General features: G+C 36.3%; 1 protein-coding gene across 7 annotated transcripts in view; it reads left to right on the top strand.

Moving 5' to 3' along the window:
* rapgef4a (Rap guanine nucleotide exchange factor 4a) overlaps positions 1–21,871 on the top strand; it is a 98,573-nt gene that overhangs the window by 17,306 nt on the left and 59,396 nt on the right. For 2 of the 7 annotated variants that reach the window (XM_079619792.1, XM_079619791.1), the window contains exon 4: positions 1,607–1,753. In XM_079619792.1, coding sequence (XP_079475918.1) covers positions 1,607–1,753 — 147 coding nt within the window. Of the gene's footprint in view, positions 1–1,606; positions 1,754–4,852; positions 4,897–17,056; positions 17,197–21,871 lie in introns of those variants that run through there. The other 5 variants (XM_079619796.1, XM_079619797.1, XM_079619795.1 and 2 more) reach the window with 4 other exon arrangements.

Genomic DNA, 21,871 nt, shown 5'->3' with positions numbered 1-21,871 from the left:
ATGTGCTGAATTTATTTTTATTTTTATATAAACATGGTTCAAAATTGCCTTATCAGTACGTAACAATGACAGGGATCACAGGCGATCAGGAACAGAACAAAAACAAACAAACAACAAACATTTACACAACAATGCCATCCATCCATCCATCCCAGTTCACATGTATCCGCAAAAAACAACTAAAACACTATATTCTGCTGCCAGGCCAGAATATGGCGATGTCACTTTGTAAAGAAACACTACTTGCCTATACGTAGACTGTAATATGCATAATGTCACCGTTTTCACAAATGTGTGTTTTTATAGTTTACACAGAGACAATAACGATACAGTTTTTACAAACGTGCAGTTTGAAAAACGTTTTCAAAAGTTAGCGTTTTCAGGCCCCCAAAACGGCATTATCATGAACTTATTGGCCAAAACTTATAAAAAGTTTTTAATTATTTTGTGAAAATGGCCCCTAAAACACAAATGAACTAACATAACTAAACATAACCCTGACACATACAATACACTCATGTAAAGCAATACTGTATATACCTATATTGCTATATATTAAATCTCAACTGCTTGATTGATATATAAATTTAATCTAATATAGTATTTAATTTAATATAAATTATCATATAAATTTAGATAAGTATATCCAACTTTATCCACATACAGACATTGCACTCACATAAAGCAAAATGTACTATATAGCCAATCCGCTTGATCGTCGCAAAATGTAAAGTATATTATCTCCAAGCTCTAATCTGCTAAATGCAACGATAAGGCATAAACATTATATTATAATTTTAAACATTAACATCATGGAGAGCTGCTTTAAAACAGTTTGTATTGTGAAAAGTGCTATACAACTACATTTGACTTGATAATAGAACATATGCTAGCTCATGTGTCCACTAGTTTAATCATCATGGATAAACATAAACTTTTGTAATTCACACAACTGTAATATATCACATTAACAGGCCTCCTTAGACATCTCTCATCTGTAAAATATCTATATTTAGATAAAAGACAATTATGATAGTATATTTACAGTTCATCACTGAATTAACTGGCCAAATTCTGTTCTGGTTGTTGTATGTCCTTTATTTGTTCTGCTTTTTTGTGTTTGTGTCGTGAGCTAAACTAAAACAAAGCTTACTTGAAAATAAATACGTGGAGCTGCAATATAAGTGTGTGGACAATACATTTCTTTGTTAAAAAGCAAAACAAAAAAGTAATGGATTCACAAAGGTGTTTCAGTTGCTAGGTAGAATCTGAATCGGATCCAGAATCGTTAAACTCTCCCACGGTGAAAACTATTATGAACGTACATTATTCAGATGCTCACAGTGGAAGTTCTCTATCGAGTGCAGCTGCTTATTATAGAAAACTAGAGCAACGCCTAACAGAGCTGCATCTTACAGTACATTAATGAGCTGAGGGACAAATGAGCTGACCTCTCTCTTTCTCTGTGTGTGTTGAGTCCTTGAGATAGGCCTGAATCTAAGTGGAGGTACAACAGACTCTCAATCAGCAACATCTCAGATGGTTATATGACTCCTCTCCTCTGTGAAAGAGTTTAACACTGACCCGTGTTCTTCCTCATGTTAAGGATGCCGTCACCATCTGTACATTGGGCATCGGCACAGCTTTCGGGGAGTCCATTCTGGACAACACGCCACGGCACGCCACCATCGTCACCCGGGAGTTCAGTGAACTACTGCGGATTGAGCAGAGGGAGTTTAGGACCCTGTGGGAGGTATGCCTGTCTACTGACAATATACAAATGACATAATCATACTCGAAAGTTTACATACAATGTATTGTTGGCTATTGCCACAAATATACCCGTGTGACATGTGACTGGTTTTGTGGTCCAGGGTCACATTTGATGAGAAAGTTTGATGTATCTGCTTTGTATTTACATTCACATTTTCCATGGTTTTGTTGAGAAGGAATACCTTTAGAAGAGTTATTTTGTGTTTGTCTCTATAATATTGAAAGGCTTTTTTACACTGCCAGATTACCACCTGTTACAAAAACACCAGTCTCGAGCCTCTGGCCAAAAAATCCTCAGATGATGCAAAATGCCGATTTTTGCGTCATCTGAGGATTTTTTCCAGACAAAAAATACATAAATCTCTCGTCTCAGGGGGACGTGAGGGAGGGAAGCGGTCGGTCATTCGAAAATACTACAGGTTTTCTACTGATACAAAGCTTAATGCTAAATGCTGAAGTATCCCTTTAAGTGGTTAAAGAAACAGTGATGCAAGTGTACTCTCTTTAAATACTCTTACTGTATGTGGCCTTTTATTTCATTCATATTATATTATCTGCAAGTATAGTGTTTTAAAAATGTTCTTTTAAGATTTGTAGTACACTACAAGTGCACTTTCACTACAAGTAAGCACACTTATTTTTCTCAAAGGCAGCCACATAAAAAAAAAAACAAGCCACAAGAACAATGTGAAGTCAATATGAAACGATCTTCCCAACACATTTGACTTTTGTGAGAGTTGAACACGATATTGAACGGGAATATTTTTTAGAATGAGCCTTGATTATGTTCATCTAGAATTAATTAGATTCTGTTGGATGTAATTGTGATGTCAGATGTTTCACTTCATACAAAACTAGTGCACGTGGGACCTTAATCCACACGGGCTCACCCGTATTTGAAAAGTACACTTTGCAAGGAAGGTCTTCTATCTATGTTCGCCATAAGAAAAATGTTGCCATTTCATGAACATTGACAAAAAATTTGCACTTGCTGTTTTTTTTGTGTTTTTCTTAAAATAAACGTTACATCATGTCACATTATTTATTACTTATCAGAGCTGTTGAAACTGGATTCACACTTGAGTCCAGTCAGTATGCTCTGTTTTTCAAATAAAACCAAATAATCCACAAATAAGATGAAATCAACTGATGAACAAGTATCTTGGATGAAGACCATGTGCATTTAATTTTAATATACAGCTATTTACTCTAACAATTAATAGACATTTACAGAGGAAATCCCGCTAAATGTTTTCTGACTTTGATAAAACTCCTTGCACTGACTGCTAAAGTTCATCTAGTGGGAATGAAGACTGTCCAAACAGACAAGCTTTATACAGTTTTTAAAAAAAAAATGAGAAGTGTATTTGAGCTGCTGTATCACCGTTAGCCAGCAGGGGGCGGTGGAAGTATAAGAAATGTTATGTTATCTATAGCAGTGGTTCACCCAGGGGGACAGGAGCACAGTTTTAAAGGCCACGAGAGGGTTCAAAACAAGCTTTAAAATGAGCTAAAACAGCGGGGGGAAAAAATCAGTCTTACAGTTTTTTCCAATGTTTGTTTCAACACACTAAAATGACATGCACAGCACAATTACGGTATTTAAACTAACACACAGAGAGCAAAACCTCTTCTCAAGTCTCCAAAAGTTAAACTCATTTTCTGCCTTACACACATTTTGCAGTTCAAAATGGCACTTTTTAAATGCACTGAACACTTTTCTCTGCATAAGACACAACAATCTGACAGAAAGTCACATTTTGCCATTTCAAAAATGACTCTACATGAGGTAATGGCCAATACATGTGCCACCTGGCCAAACACCTCAATGGTTCACTGTTAACACTTCAATCAGGATGTAAGCGCTATGAAAAGACCACTTTATTTTTTTTCTTGCCTCTTTTTTTTTTTCTATATTTTTTTCTGCTATTTTCTTTTTCAGTTTACGTTTTTTTTTTTTAGCATATTTTTGTTCGTTCCAATGTAAATATATCTGCTGTGCATATGTTGCACTTGTTTAGTGAAAAAAATATATACATGTTTCAACAGCATGTGTGTGTGAACAATCTGAAGAATTTTCTACAATTTGAACTATTTTAGTATTATGGCAAAGCATATTAAAGATGAGAGTGCCCAACAGTGTGTAGTTGGTTAGACAAACATCTGGTAATATGAATGAAGTGTGTGGCATTTCGTGCAAAAGTTTGATTTTGATAATGCTATATTATATTATATATAGGATATATGAGGTATTCTGCAGTTTGGGTGTGTGGTTTTGTGAATTGTGTTAAGTGTTTTGATGAAACCAGCCTAGTTTGCAAAATTGTGTGTTAGCAATTGGAAAAAAATGTAATCCGTAACCAATCACAGACCACTAGAAAAGTGTAAATTCATTGCTTATAAAGAACCCTGAAAAACATTTTGTTCTTGAAACTTCTGGAACATAAATATTTAATTTGTAATATATTGCCACTCCTGGTTGGTTGATAAAAGGAGCTTTGCTTTTACAGCAGACGTACCAGAAATATCTTAGTCTACATGGCTTTGAATGGTGTCGTGGATAATGGGGAGCCTTGGAGTCAAAAAGGTTGAGAACATTGTCTCTATGTGACTCTAGAAATACATCATTTCTGCCTCTTTTATGTATGTAGAGTTGTACTTAATTCCCAGAACTCGCACTGACGGAATTATCTATCACTCGCTTCCCCGTAAGCACAACAGAAGAAGAAGAAGAAGAGAGAGCTTTTCTGTCTTTGGCAGGAGAGACGGCAGTGCTTCTGCTCTTTAGGGCCGTGAGTTTATTTCTGTCGTAGTCTTTCATTCCCTCATTTTGTTCTTTCTGGCCCGTGGGCAATCAGAAACCCTGTGCCTGATGGGAAGCTTTTACTGGAGCGGGTCAGAGAAGGACAGAGCAGCCTCGAGCTTTAGCAGAACGAGAGGAAGACGGGGGGAACGGGAGGAAGAAACACACATAGAGTGAAGGAAGAGAGACAGAGAGGTGTGTGTGTGTGTGTGTGTGTGTGTGTGTGTGTGTGTGTGTGTGTGTGTGTGTGTGTGTGTGTGTGTGAGAAGCACACTTGGGAACTGAGAGGACCAGCAGAAGATCTGCTCTATAACTCAAAGGTGATTTCTTATCTCATCATTATTGTTGTGTCTGGATGACTGTATATTTATGGTCAGATTTATATTTGTAGCACTTTTCACGATATGCATCATCTCAAATGAGCTTTACAGAAAGCCGTATTGTTATGTCTATAATTTCTTAGAGCTTTACCCTAGAGCAAGTGATGATACGAGGGATTCTCTGGGTTCAGGTCTAGGTTTATTGTGTTTATAGTGTCGTCTAGCACATGTATCAGTGGCATACATCTGAGCGTTTAATTAAGAGATTTAAATGTCTGTTTTGTTCTAAGCAAGAGTAAGTGTTTCTCAAAAAAGTAATAAGGTCTGATAAAAAAAAATCTGAAAAGTCTGATGCTCGGGCAATATAACTAAATAAGAGATTTAGATTTAAGATTTATGTTTTTTTTTTTAAGAAAAGTAATTTTTGCATAAAGCATCACGGAAGATATGATTGTAAGTGAAAACTAGCCGGTTATTAAAGAGTCTGAGGTGTTTAACATTTTACTAATTGAATTAAAAGTCATTTAATGTTAAGAAATATGGCATCTCTGATTTCAGGCAGAATTACTGTAACGAAATCCTTACTGTGGTTTAAAATTACATTGTGGTAAAGATTTGAAAGATTCAGGTCTACACAAACCTATACATAACTTAAAAAAAGGGTGCTGATCCATAATAATATAATTTAGATTCTTAATAATATTTTGTCGTGCTTTGAAGAAGTGTACTTATTTTGATGTGTTTGTCTAATATACTAAATTGCATGTAAAGTACTATTAAGTAATTTTAACTGTAGTGAGTTATCCAGCTTTACATTTAAAGGGGTGGTAAAGTATGATTTCACTTTTCTAACTTTAGTTAGTGTGTATTGTTGCTGTTTGATCATAAACAACATCTGCAAAGTTACAACGCTCAAAGTTCAGAGCAAAGGATATTTGCTTTTAAAGAAATTGCTTTTTAAGGACTACAACACACAGCTTGTAGGGACTACAGGAGCTTCCTCCCGGGGTAGTGACATCACCAACCCTATAATTTGCATAAACCCCGCCCCCTCAAGACAATTTATAGATTATCATGACAGAATATGCTAATCAATGACTAGAAGATAACTCCACATCAGCCATATAAATTCATCAACTAACCGTTCAGAAATGTTGTCTGTTGTCACTTCTTCTTGAGTCTCTCCATCGTTCTGACTTTGGTTTAAACATAAAAGGCTAAAAGTTTTGAAATGTTCAGTACATGTGTGTGTGTGTGTGAGGTAAAAGGACACAAACTCTTGAAGCTCCGCCCCCTGTGCCGGGAGCAGCAGCTCATTTGCATTTAAAGGGACAGACACTAAACGGTGCGTTTTTGCTCACCCTCAAAAAGTGACATCTTTACCATGCTATATAAAAATATCTGTGGGGTATTTTGAGCTAAAACTTTACACACACACACACTGGGGACATCAGAGACTTATTTTACATCTTGTGAAAAGGGCATTATAGCACCCGTTTAAATTTTATATATTTTAAATATTACCAAATTGCATCAACATCATTACAAATGTGCAATTACAGTTATATTTAAAACATGACAGAAATCACATTTAAATATGTTTTACTTGACCATAAATGCATAATTTTAATTTAATTTTTGTTTAAGCGTACTTCTTTTTCACAAGGGTAACATCTGAATACTGAATAGGTGTTGATTAGTGGTGGGGGAAAAATAGATTCTGTTCAGTATCGCAATGTTTATTGGTTTTCTCTGAGTTTACTCTGATAATTTACATTTGCGTATTACATCCACAAGGTGGCGCTTGTTGCGGTGCTTTATTGTCGTGCATTCGACAGCAAATTAAAATTAAAATGGCTTCACCATCACAACCAGTTGTACACGACAGCTCTATTATGTCTGCGTTATGTTATTCTATTCTATTTAAATAATTGTAAGTTATGTGCTGGGAGCTCACCACTCATGTGAGAGGTCTCCTATTCAGAGAATAATCACGTCTTGTGTCCTGAATGTTCAAGGACAAAGTTTTTGCACTACCCTCTTAAGTTTTTGCACTTCAGTTAATGTGTAGAAGATAATGTTCACAGAATTAAATGTGACATTTGAAGTGAGTTGAGCAGTTTTTTTTTTTCAGTCTTATTAGATTTTTTGTAATGCCTTTGAATAATATGAATAATATGGGGGGCATGAATCGCAATATATCGCAGAATTGAATCGCAATACTTGCTGTATCGCAATATTTTAAGAATCGCAATAATATTGAATCGTGGCCCAAATATCGCAAAATTATCGAATCGTCACATTTTTGCCAATTCCCACCCCTAGATATGTAAATGTGTGTGTGGTCATATGTTAATGAGCTCATGGCTGTGATATTGTGTGTTGTTTTTGCAGTTTGGTTTCATTGAATCTTTCGAGTGGACTGGGAGGGTGTTTTTTTTATTGTGAATGATAAAAATCAAACTCTTTTATTACAAAAACAGTAAGAAAAATACTTTTGTCAATTATTTTAAATTTGTATAGAGTCAAAACAAAATAGCGAATGACTGCTAGAAAATATTTATGTCTCCTTTCCTTTGTACAATTATAGATTTTAATCACATGTCTACTGGGAAAGAGAGGTGTTTTTTTTGTATGGGTTCGTGTGTGTGTGTGTGTGTGTGTGTGTGTGTGTGTGGTGTAATGCTGGGTCACTGGGTGGGATGCACAGAAAGCTGACTAACAGGAAATCAGAGAGACAGTGTGTGTGTGTGTGTGTGTGTGTGTGTGTGTGTGTGTGTGTGTGTGTGTGTGTGTGTTTGTGTGTGTGTGTGTGTGTGTGTGTGTGTGTGTGTGTGAGATTTTGGGATGGGCAGGATGGCTATGTTCCCATCCCACCCACACCAGGTTACACACATATAAACACACACAGGAGATTTAAAAAAAAAAAAGTTTCTAGAATGTTTCTTTGAGCTTTTTAAATGTTTTAAATCATCAGCTGTACATGCATGCCACCAACACGTTACATTACCGTTACATCACCATTAAACTTTATCTGAATGTGAAATAGATAATAAACTGATATGACAACACAGATTTGGTTCCCAAAACACTCAAATCATATCATTTTTATGAAATATTTTGCATGAGAAAAGAAGAGTTAACAAAGAGCTAAAAAGACTGAATACAAATAAATAAATAAAAAATAGAGAAAAAGAACATGAGGGCAAGATATTAATCTGTACATCAGTTACACTGTACAAAATTAAAGTCCTTACAAATTAAAGACTTGCTTTCTTATTTAGTGACGATGTAATTTTATTAAGATGCATTTTAACTCTTTCAAAAACACTGGAAAAAATGGTTTGTTGTTGTTAAACTTACATTTATGGATACAAATTTTTCAAAGAAAATTAATTAAATTTATAATAAAGCAAGTTTTTTTTTTACATGATTGCAAGACACATGAGAAGCAAGGTAAGCACATGACAAACAGGAAGCATATATAACAAAGAGCATGAATTACAAAATAAAAGACATGAACACAAATTACAATCATATTCAGAAAATCAGAAAACAATACTACAGGCATATTTTTATGAAGAAAAAAATAATATAAATATATATATATAAAAAAAAAAATATATATACAATAATTATATGTAAAATAATTCATTTCGATAACCAATATGATGGCTGATATAACAGTTTTGGTCAATACCAAATGCATCCCTAATTAGGGCCCGAGCACCGATGGTGCGAGGACACTATTGGAATTGCTCTGTTTATTATTATTATTATTATTATTATTATTATTATTATTATTATTATTTTCCGCATTTGATCGCATTTTTGAGGGCCTAAACATGCACGAAAACTCACGAAAATTTGCACACGCGTCAGAACTGGCGAAAATTGACATCTGATATGCGTTTCAGAATTGGGCGGGGTAAAATGGCTCGATAGCGCCACCTATAAAGGTTCAACGGAGTGCGCCTCCCGCTACGTTTCACGTATGTGTACGAAATTCGGTACATACATGTAATGACCCAATACCTACAAAAAAGTCTCTTGGAGCATAGCCTTAAACACAACAGGAAGTCAGCCATTTTGAACTTCCTCTCTGATTTTTGTGCAGTTTTTGCCATTTTCAGGCCTCGTACTTTAACGAACTCCTCCTACAGTTTTGATCTGATCATCTTCAAATTTGGTGAGTGTAATCTTAAGGCCTTTGCGACGTTAAATTGCGAAGATCTAGAGTTTTCGTCGAAGGGCTTGTCCTCGGCGGCCTGACAAATTTTGATGTTTCGCCATGAAACAGGAAGTTGCTGTAACTCAGGCAAACAATGTCCAATCTGCCCCAAACTTCACACGTTTGATAAGAGTTCTGTCCTGAACACATGACATGCTCAAATTCAGTTACAGTCATAGCGCCACCTGCTGGCAACAGGAAGTGACATGTTTAACACTGTTTTGGACTCCTAATAACATATAAAAAATTGCCACCAAGTGCTTAACATGCTAACAACATACTAGAAACATGCTAAAACATGCTAGCAAACATTAGCTAAGTGCTAAAGCATGCTATTACTGCAATTAAATAGGAATTTGCTGTAACTCAGGCATTGAATGTCCAATCTGCCCCAAACTTCACACGTTTGATAAGCGTTCTGTCCTGAACAAATGACCATGCTCAAATTCAGTTACAGTCATAGCGCCACCTGCTGGCAACAGGAAGTGACATGTTTAACACTGTTTTGGACTCCTAATAACATACAAAAAAGTGCCAGCAAGTGTTAAACATGTTAACAACATACTAGAAACATGCTAAAACATGCTAGCAAACATTAGCTAGGTGCTAAATCATGCTATTAATGCAATTAAATAGGAATTTGCTGTAACTGGCATTGGATGTTTAATCGGCCCCAAACTTCACACGGTTGAATATTCTCATGTTTAACACATTTACATGAGAATATTCAGTTATAGTAATAGCGCCACCTACTGGCAACAGCAAATGACATGTTTAACACTGTGATGCTGTACTAGCAACATATTAAATATGCCATTGAGTTATAAACATGTTAGAAACCTGTTAAAACATGCTAGCAATTCTTAGCTAAGTGCTAAAGCATGCTAATGCAATGAAAGAGGAAGTTGTTGTTACTAAAGAAGGCAATGTCCAATCTTTCCCAAACTTTACACGTTTGATAAGAGTCCTGTCCTGAACACATCTACATGACACTTTTCAGTTATAGTAATAGCGCCACCTACTGGCAACAGGAAGTGACATGTTTAACACTGTGATGCAGTACTAGCAACATTTTAAATATGCCATTGAGTTATATACATGTTAGAAACATGTTAAAACATGCTAGCAATTCTTAGCTAAGTGCTAAAGCACGCTAATGCAATGAAACAGGAAGTTGGTGTTACTGAAGAAGGCAATGTCCAATCTGCCCCAAACTTCACACGTTTGATAAGAGTCCTGCCCTGAACACATCTACATGACAATTTTAAGTTAAAGTAATAGCGCCACCTACCGTCGACAGGAAGTGACAAGTTTTACACTGTGATGCGTTACTAGCGACATATTTAATATGCCATTGAGTTCTAAACATGCTAGAAACATGCTAAAACATGCTAGCAACACTTATCTGAGTTATAACGCATGCTATTATCCCCATAATCAAGGACATTTTTGTAACTGACTTTGACATACTCCTCCTATTTTTACCTACTTAAATGCACATTGTCCACCATGCTCTGTCTTCCTAAAGCCACCGGGTGGCGGTGGCACGGGTGCGAGGGCCCTTTCATCGCTGCTTGCAGCTTTAATTCGTATTTATTTCTCTATATAATTATAATTATAAATAGGACCTGGCGTCCTTGTTTTGGCTGCTCATTGGCATTTAGAGGAAACTATATTCATAGACAAAAGAGCGCTTTGGCAGAAACCAGCAGCACCTGTAAGTAACTCATTTCTATTTCAAAGCCTGAAGCTGTGCGCTGGGTAATTGTGATGTTTGCTTGAATGACAGTTGTCTCTTTTGAAGCAGCATGTGTCTGTGCCTTTATAGAGGGACAGCTGGCCTTTAATCTGAGACCAGCACAGATCCTATCACAGCGCAGACTCCTCCTGTCTCTGAATTAACCCCAATGCAGACGCAGCGTGTCCGTAGGAACCGCACACATTGAATGTGGCTTTGCTGCTCCAAAATGTCTACCCAAGGTTTGAGGAGGGTTAATTCACCCCAGAATATTTCCCCAAAACTTTTAAAGGGCCCCTAATTATGATATTTTAAAGTTTCCTAATGTTGTTTTGGAGTCTCCTACAACAGGTTCACATGCATCAAAGGTCAAAAAACTGTTTAATTTTCTCATAATATACATTTGTACATCACCAGATTTTCAATGATTCTCAAACGACTCGCCAGATGAATCAATCTCTCTGAATCCCTCCTTTCCGCGAGCTACTCTGCTCTGATTGGCCAGACGGCTCAGTCTGCTGTGATTGGTTTACCTCGTACAGCACGCGTCGAAAACAAAAACTCCCATTGCCATAACATCAGCTCTGCATGCATTAGGTGTCCCTACACCGTAAACTAAACACAGTAACGAACAATGACGTCGATTTGACCATATCAATGCGAGCGCGAGTCCGATGATGAGACACTAGAAGAACTAGTTATTCACCCCGAACCTCCATCGCACGACGACTCGAGCAGGACGTTTCAGTGATACGCTACTCAGTTTGAGGAACATTATGAGATGTTGCAATTCCTCAGCACCAGCATTAACAAGTGCATGTCCATCAACCGATTATTTTACTTGTACTAATTTATTTACCGAAGATGTTTCTAATATATTGCGGTGAACACGTGGAAACTGTATCAATAACAGTGGATGTATGCAATGTATACATTAGCCGAGCTCTAGCGTGAATGACTGATCATGTAACAAACGTTGGTAAAACAAATCTTGCTCCATGCTTAATCTTTCCTCAAAGTAGTGAGAACGACAGACGATCTGCATTAATAGACACAGTTTTATGTAACAGTGGCCCACAGCTGATCAGCAGAAGTATTTCAGTAAGACAGTAATAATGTGAGTTAGCCAGTTAGCAGGAGACCTACACAATATAAAACTCAAAACTAGTATTTTGAACACCGTCTTTCAAGAGCAAGCGGTTTGCGAATCCTGCATTAAACTCCGATATTTGAGAAGCAGTCGTCAGTAAAATAAAGGTAACAGGAATAGTTTAGGATTATACTGCTGTAGTATCATGGTAAAGATTCATTTTAACCAAAGATTCTTCGCATGCTCGTCCTTGGGCAGTGAAAAAAAAAAGTATTTACCGTCACATTGTAGAGCACAGCGTCTCCTCGACATGATGCTGTCCAGTGTCCACAGGAATCAGCTGCAGTGTCTGAGGTTTAAGTTTCCCTGGAGTCTGCGCGCGCGATAAGTGGGCGTGCAATATGCTAATGTTACATCTTGACGTCACAACGAAACGGCTTATGACTCGTTTGAAAAACAATTCATTTCATTGACTCAGAGTCGACTCTTACTTTTGAGAGACAATAACTTTATATACGGTGCACTTGTTTTCATTCACTTAGAGCTGTGTTACACACTACATGAAAGATCATTTTCAAAAATCTGTAATAGGGGCCCTTTAAGATCAAGAAGTTTGTTTGTCAACATTTTGTTGTCAGTTGATGTTGGTGAAAGTTTATGGAAGAACTGTAAATGTGACCCGGCACTAATGAAGACCAGCATATACAGTATATACTTTATTTTGATGGTCCACTTTAGACATTCTACTTACTATAAGCAACCTTTTCAACTAACTCTCAGTAGAGTATTGGTGGACTGTTAGGTTAGGGTTCGGGTTAGTAGAATAAGTTGACATGTAGTTGCAAAGGTACTTGTAGTTAGTATAATAAATAAAGTGTTACCTGAGCACTTTACAGCACTGGTTGTGTGTGTCTATCTTAAGATAATGGGCCAGAAAAATGTCAGTGGTTCTCCTCTGATTCTGCGTCAAGTGGTTTTACATCAAGTGGTGACCCAACACAGCACCATCTTAGCCTGGCCTCCAATACAGATTTGCGATATTTTCAAAATGTTGATTAAAAAAAAAAAATTATTGCGAAATGACGCCGTTTCCATTTCCATTATTTTTCAGCTTCAAGGTCGTGATAAATTATGGCATTTCTTTGTTGTTTAGAATCCAGTATTCCGGTAATACTTTTGTCTTTTATGAGTTTAATGAAGATTTTTGTAATCCTTTTTTTTTATATATTTGGCATGTTTGTGAGCTGCTGTGCATCCCTGTGTGTGTAATAAGCAGAGTGTACGCGCCTATAGCCGCATATTACTAACGCGCTCTTTAAATAACAAAAGCAAATTGCACCATTGACTTTAGAGCAGGTTTCAGTTGGTCAATGGCTCAGTCTACTTCAGTTCCTCAAAATAGCAACGCACCAATGCGCCTGAACACACATCGTTCTCAGACCAGCAGCGCATGGGCGCACAAATGCATTCGCTATTTAAACAATGTGACGAAGGATGTGAAAATGATAACTGCGTCGGGCTGAAACTAGCAAAACACACATGCTCATGACGGCTACATTGCTCTGGGTGTATGATAGGGCCCATTGTGTAAATAAAGTCCAGCTGCTGCATTTAGATCCTTTTCATTCATCTTTATTTTCGACAAGCTGTGACAAATGGTGTCGATCCACTGTTCGGTTACTGAAATTCTGCAAAATATCTTCTTTTGTGTTCAGCAGATTAAATATTTATACAGGTTTGGAACAACTTGAGGGCGAGTAAATGATGACCGAATTTTCCAATTACATAAAAAAAAAAAAAAAAAAAATGACATATACATTTTTTACATTTCAATTTGTATACATAAACAAGTTACAGTAAATAACATTTAACATAGTTACAAATATATTTCAAATAAATGCTTTTCTATTTATCAAAGAATCCTGAAAAAATTATCATGGTTTCCACAAAAATATGAAGCAGCGCAACTGTTTTCAACGTTGATAATAATCAGAAATGTTTCTTGAGCAGCAAATCATCATATTATAATGATTTCTGAAGAATCATGTGACACTGAAGACTGGAGTAATGATGCTGACAATTCAGATTTGATCACAGGAATAAATTATAGTTTACAATAGTCACATAAAAAAACAGCTACCGGTATTTTAAATTGTAATAATAATACTTCTCAATAATACTGTAATTTTTTTAATACAAAATATGAACATAAAAGTCTCAAAACCATTAAAAGATCTCATGAAGCCCAAACTTTTGAACGCTAGTGCACGGTAATGAGTGTCCAGGATGAATGGCCTCATGGGTCACTGATGCTATACTGTTGTCCAGAGCTTTGATTGTCTGTGACGGAGAGCAGGTGTGTGTGATCCCACCGTCTCATCAGCGCACATGGCCGTCGCCCACAGCAACGCCATAATAGCAGACATTTCCTTTCACTGCGAATCTGAAGTTCAGCCTCAGTGTGAAAGAGCATCTCTGTGTCTCTCATTCGGTCTGTTCTGCTGAACACAGAAAGCGTTTAATTGCTCTGAATATGCACTTGAAGTGTACTTCAAATATACTTTTTTAATTACTTGCAGATTAATGAAGTAACTTAAAGAAAGTATGCTTTCATTACGGTTTCTTAACACACTTACATATAACTGAAAAGTGCACGTTGTAATGTCAAATTAAAAGTTTTACTTTAACGTACATTTTAAATCATTGTTTTGATTTAATAAATCTTGCCATGCTTTATAGAAGTACACTTATTTTGATGTGTTGACTAACATACTAAAGCACATGCAAAGTACTTGATTATAATTTTAACTTATAATTATAACTTTAACTATAATTTTGTGTTATTAGATATTACATTTAAAGTTAATATGTTTGAGGTGTACTTATGTAGCTGTCACAGTGTTGGGTTATGTTCCCTGGTGTCCACTAGAGGTCCCCTTCCCCCACAGTGTCATTCTTATTAGGAACTGCATTCCCCACAATCCTTGTCTGCACTCATCACTGTTCATTGTACCCAGCTGTTCCCCATCATGATTGTTAGTTCTGTGTGTATATACCCTGTCTGTTACGGAGTCCTTGCTATTCGTCACACCACTTTTGAGGTCTGTTTCCACTCTGTCTTTTGCCTATTTATTGTTTTGTGTTTTCGGATTGCTTATTTGGATTTTGACCCCTGCCTGGACTGGTTTTCGATTTTCGATTACCCTATTAAAATACTGTTTATGGATCTACCCCTGTTTCCCATGTGTGCCAATTAGCTCAAAAGGGAAATAGGAATAATTGTTAATTATAAATATTTAGATCGGTTAATAGAATTAAATCGATGTAGCCGAATTAATATTACAATAAATGAATCTGTTCCTCCAGAGTACGTATTAATTGTCTATCAACTCTCCGAAAGGTTATTTTCGTGGCCACAGATTTTCGAGGTTATTTCTCACTGTATACAGTAGAGTGAGTAGCTGTGATCGCATCGTTATGAATGTGCACAAAAGTTATATTTGACTAAATCATGAACGCATAACTAGTCTAAACAGGGTTGCACTTTATTTTACAGTACGTGTACAGTGTACTTCTAAGAAAGTACTGGTAATATAAGGTAACTAACGCTTTGGGTTTTAGAAAAGCGCATTATAAATAAAATGTAGTATTATTATTATAACTTAGGTTAAGGTTTAGGGGTAGGTTCAGGGTTAGTACCTAGTTATTTACCCAGTTATTGCAATTACTATAATAAGTAGATAGTTTTTACATACACATACACATACACATGCACACAGATCACGCATAGGTAAAAAGGGAATGAATGAAACGGAAACAGACTGAAGATATGGAAACGTAAGAGTCAGTGAACCACCTGAACAAAACTATCAGTTTCTTCATTTAAAGTGTCATGAAAACTGGTTTTAGCTCAGTCGTTCACACCTCAAATTTGAAGAAGACTCGCAAAATGGGCACTTGTAAATCTGTGAAAAAGTGGGAGTGTAGAGGCTGGGAAGAGGTGACACCACAAGCAATAAAACACAGACCTGCAACACACTCATTATATACACACACACACACACACTCCGAGTATTTAAATGTGAGCAGAGGAAAAAAGATTGGAGGCACCTTGATGTATTTGAGAAATATAACCCTATATGAGAACAAACTCACAAATCTTATCATACACACTACTAACAACTATCATCAACATCAATATAAAAGTATTTGAATATAAATACGATAAATTATTCTCAGAAATATCAACAAATCAGCATTAAAACTTATTGGAAATGAAGAATGAGGGAGAACATTTAAAAATAACAATAATGACTTGCTTGGATAAATTATTTATAATAAATACTGAAATATTCTATAAAAAATTAGAGAGTAGTCATTAGTCTATTTCATTCATGGTGACTTAAACAAAAAAACCTTTTCGAAAAAGACTTATTCTGGGAAATATTCACTGGAGTTAAGTGTGCCAACTTGCCCCAGCCTCTTCTCTATAAATGCTTGTTTGAATAGGCTTTGACATTTACATTTAGTCATTTAGCAGACGCTTTTATCCAAAGCGACTTACAACTTTGATCCACTAGATTTAGATATTTCGATGATTTCCAGGTGGTTTAAAGTCTCATCACATAAGACATCAGTGCAGATGTACAGTACTCTCACTTCATGTCCGTGTTCATCTGTGTATGAAAATACTGAATTATTGAGCGAAGCCCTGTTACCCTTAACATGCTTGAACAAGCAAACACAATTTTAAGCGTGTTAGGCTGTGAAAATGCTTGTTTTTGAGTGTTTAACTTTCTCTGTGTGCAGGGCTTCATCTTAATATTACTTTGCATTATTACTGGAGACCTTTTTTGGACAAAACAATGATGTCAGGTTGTGAGTGTGCTTGTTTTTATATGCATGTATGCGTGTGTGTGTGTGTGTGTGTGTGTGTGTTCAGTCAGTAGTCATCAGACCATGATGATTGGAGGAGTACTCAAATCGCCTAGCAACCACTCCGCTCTCAAAGGGAGGGGGGGGTCAGCTGCCCGTTCATCCCTACACACACACACACACACGCGCGCTCACTACATCAGCACTCTTCCTGGCTGCTGCTCGCCACACACACGCACACACTAAAGCATGCTTGAGCTGTCATAGAGCTCTCTGTATTACACACTGATAGCTAAAGTGACCAGAGAGAGGTAGAGTAGCACTGACCGCTGCAGTCGGTCACTCATGGGGCGCTCGCTGCTGTAGGTAAGTGGACGCGTCTGCTTTTCTGTGTTTTTGTGTGCTCTTTGATCTTAGGATGTAACTTTCTGCACACCACCACATGCATGCGTGTGATACTGAGGTTTGGTTTTGAAAGTAAGTCGATGAGTTGAGGAGAATGGGTTATGCTGAGAGTGTCTGGATGTGAATTATGTAATGAATGTGTTTTAAGCGGGGGGGAAAGTGCAGCGAAGCGCAGTTATGAGATGCATTTGTATGTCAAGCATGAAAGAGAGACTATTTAACACAGTTCTCTCATATTGCTGTAAACACTGTAGGAATAAAAGCAGTGGAGAAACACAAAAGGCACTGGTGATATTAAGTTGATGGATATTAACTTTAACCCTAAAACACAACAGAATGCGGTGCGTAATTCAAAATACGTGTAAAACACTTTCCACACACACATATTCCTTCATAACAGTACATCGGACTCTATTTTTACTGCACTTTCTTAGTGTATAATGTGATTTTTCTTGTTAAATTCTAATTTCAAAATATATATATTTGAAATAAATCAAGCAATATGGCAGACACACACTTATACTCTTCTTTATGCCGTGGATCCAAGTATTTTTAGGTTTAAATCATCTTAATGTTTGGTAAAGAACTGTGTGCTGATAGTGGTAGACGGTTCATTATTGTTAAAGGTTTACTTTTACTTTACTTTACTTTACTTTATTGTCCACGTAGTGGAAATTTGTCTCTGTCTTCACATACATCAGTACAACAATACATTACACATAAAATAAACAAAGCACACATCAATCATTACCATTTAAAATCTTGACAGCATTTGGCACAAAGGATAATTGGTAAACCTTCCTAATTACTCGTGGTTGCCTATAACATCTTCCAGATGGCAGCAATTGAAACTTGCTATGTAGAGGATGAGAAACATCCCATACTATCTTTAAAGCCTTTTCCTTACTTTTTCCACGATAAAGATCATTCAAGTGTCTCTGTGTCTTACCAATTATTTTGCTTGCCTCATTCACAATTTTGTACAGTCTAGCTTTATTCACAACAGTCAGGTTACCATACCATGATGTCATATTAAAAACCAGAATACTTTCTACAAAATTTTTATAGACCATTTCGAGTATAATCTTGCTCACACCAAAGTGATTCAACCTCCTAATTCGATGTAACCTCTGGTGAGCCTTCTTACAAATGCTATCAGTATTTTCTATTGTACAAATTCTACAAATTCTATTGGATTTCCATTTAGTACTACAGGTTCCAACCCCAAAATATTACGCTTGTCTCCAGTTATTACCAACTCCTTTGTCTTATTTGTGTTTATCACCAGTGCACTCGACTGGCACCACTCAAAAAGTGCTTCAGCCTGTTCATAATATACAGAAGCACTACCAACATCTCCCACTTTCATAAGACCCACAAGTGCCATATCATCGGCATATTTAAGAAGACTAAACCCCTCATTTTTTATCCTATACTCATTAATGTACAAAGAAAATAGTATTGGTGATAAAATTGCTCCCTGAGGGGCTCCTGTATTTAATGTAATAATTCCAGACAGTTTGCCATTAATAGCCACTCTTTGCGGGCGATTAGATAGAAAATCTTTAATCCACCAGATAAGTCCACCATTTACCCCCAAATCAATCAGTCGCTGAATTAAAATGTGAATCTTCATCGTGTTAAAAGCTGATGTGAAATCTAAAAACAAAATTCTGGCATAATTTGAAGTTAATTGTATGCTCAGCAACTGAATTATATAATGTTAAAACTGCATCATCAGTACCTCTTGCTTTTTTATATGCGAATTGCAATGGATCCAAGACATCACTCACAAAATACATTAAGTGCCACATAATTACTCTTTCCATACATTTCCCCAAAACAGATGTTAATGATATTGGTCTAAAATCATTTAAGTCAAGTCAAGTCAAGTCATCTTTATTTATATAGCGCTTTTTACAATACAGATTGTATCAAAGCAGCTTCACAGTTATAACATGAAAATACAAAAAAAATAAATAATTGAAAATAATTGAATATTAAATGTCCCCAACTAAGCAAGCCAGAAGGCAAGGCAACAGCGGCAAGGAACCAAAACTCCATCAGGTGACAGAAGGGAGAAAAAAACCTTGGGAGAACCCAGGCTCAGTCGGGGGCCAGTTCTCCTCTGGCCAATGAGTGAACAGTGTATGAAGTTCAGAAAAAATTTAACCCTTTTGCTCCTGTAATTTTGGGTACTGGGACAACTGTGGATACCTTCCATAGGTTTGGTACTATTTGTGTATTTAACATAAGCTGGAATAACTGTGTAAAGACCCCGGTCAATTGATAAACACAATCCTTTAGTACACGCCCATTCAACCCATCAGGTCCAGGTGCCTTATTTGATTTTGTGCGGGACAAGCAGTATGCAATTTCATATTCTTCCAGGGTAATGTTTTCATATAAGAGGATATCAGAACAGATCCTATCAACCTCAGTGCTTCATTCACCAGTGTCAAATCTGCCAAAAAATACATTTAGTTCATCAGCAAAAGATACATTATGAGATTGAGTGGGGTTCGTTTTCTTTCTCTTCCTTCCCATCATCACATTCAGTCCCTCCCAAGCTTGCTTTACATTGCCCTTATGGAATTTACTTTCAATTTTATTTTTATATTCTAGTTTAGCACTTTTAATTTTCCCCCTAAGTTCTCTATTTTTCTCTCTAACTAGTTCCTTATCCCCCGTCGTAAAGGCTACCTTCCTCTCATTAAGGCATACTTTTAAATCTTTTGTAAGCCAATTCTTATTGTTTGGGTATATACATAGAGTTTTTGTTACTGTCAGTTCACCTCCATTACTGAAGAAATCCTGCAAATTACAAAACATATTCATGTTCAGTACAGTATGGTATTATAAAACGCAGTAATAAAATGTTTATTTTGCATATTAAAAAATCTACATGAATTTGAGATTCTAATAGAGAGTCTGATTAGCAAAACAGCCGCCTGAACACAAAATCATTTTTAATAATTACATTATAGTATTTTTTTTTTTAAATTAGGTCACACTTTAGTTTAGTGTCCAATTCTCACTTTTAACTAACTATTAATTATGATATTAAACACCTAATTACTGCTTATTAATAGTTATTAAGGTATTGAGTAGGATGAAGGGTTATATAATATGGGACCCTGGACCACAAAACCAGTCACATGGGTAATTTTTTTTAAATTGAGATTTATACATCGTATGAAAGCTGAATAAATACGCGAAATACGCATCCTGCATACGCATACATTGGTGTATCGTTTGTTAGGATTGGTCAATATTTGTAAAATTTTGCAAAAAAATCGAAACATTGAGAAAATCGCCTTTAAAGTTGTTTATTTGTGCATCATTCACTCACAAAAATAAATATTTTATATATTTACAGTAGGAAATTTACAAAATATCTTCATGGAACATGATCATCACTTAATATCCTAATAATTTTTGGCATAAAAAAAATCGATAATTTTGATCCATACAGTGCTATTGCCACAAATATACCCGTGTGACTCGTGACTGGTTTTGTGATCCAGGGTCACATACCCTGGTGCATATACACATAATGCAGAATTAGGCATTAATATGTGCTTTATAAGTACTAATAAACAGCCAATATCCTAGTAATATGTACTGTATGTTAATACTACTAGTTAATACCCTAAACTAAAGTGTTACCAAAAATGTATATGTGTGTATAGCATTCAATGTCCACATTTTGACCCGTTAAATGACACAAAGTGAGAGTACTCCACTGTCTGTACTGGTGTATAATATATGAGACACTGTCTCATTCACAATCATATTCAAACAAATCACTGGGAAATCATCTAAATCTATTGGAGCAAAACTCCTGTGAAAATTTCTCAGGGTAAGTCTATTTCTGAAAGTCAATTTCTGTATTGACACAAAAGTAAGCATTCATATATCTTTTTTTTCTTTTCTTTTAAATTTCGACCGCTTTCTGACTTTTGTTGTAAATAAGTTTGGTACACTGTGAGTTTTAGCCTTATTTTCATTCAGGTTTGGATAACAATGCAGGTTTGGATAATAATTAATGTTTTGTTCAATGCTGGTTGCTGGTTGCTGGTTGAATTGACGTTCACCTATTGGTTTCTGAGCCAGTTCTGTGTTAATTAGCCTTCTGGTTTCAGTCGCTGTCCTGCTGGAAGGAATTGGTCCAAGACTCAGTTCAAGTTTTTTTTAAATGTTTCCATATATCCACCATATCTCCTCCTTATTTGACTCTGGTCGTGTCAGATTTGGTCCACACACACACACACACACACACACACACACACACACACACACACACACACACACACACACACACACACACACACACACACACACACACACACACACACACACACACACACACACACACACACACACACACACTGTATGGGTTTGAAGTTAGCTTAATCTTGCTCTCATCTCACACATCTCAGCTGCGTCACTATTGTGCTTTTTAGCCCCAGACATGATCTTTTTGAGTTATGGCATCTTTCTCACGGTTGATCGCAGCATCTTTCATACGTTCTTCAGCTTATGAACTCTGCTTGTTCTGGATGATTTGGCTTTTGTGCCTTCTTCCTAATTAAGTCTTTACTTTTATGTTCTGCCCTGCAGATTTATAACCTGA

The sequence above is a fragment of the Phoxinus phoxinus genome, assembly GCF_949152265.1.
Source record: "Phoxinus phoxinus genome assembly, chromosome: 7".
Classification (NCBI taxonomy): Eukaryota; Metazoa; Chordata; class Actinopteri; order Cypriniformes; family Leuciscidae; genus Phoxinus; species Phoxinus phoxinus.
This window is presented reverse-complemented; position numbering and strand designations above follow the sequence as displayed.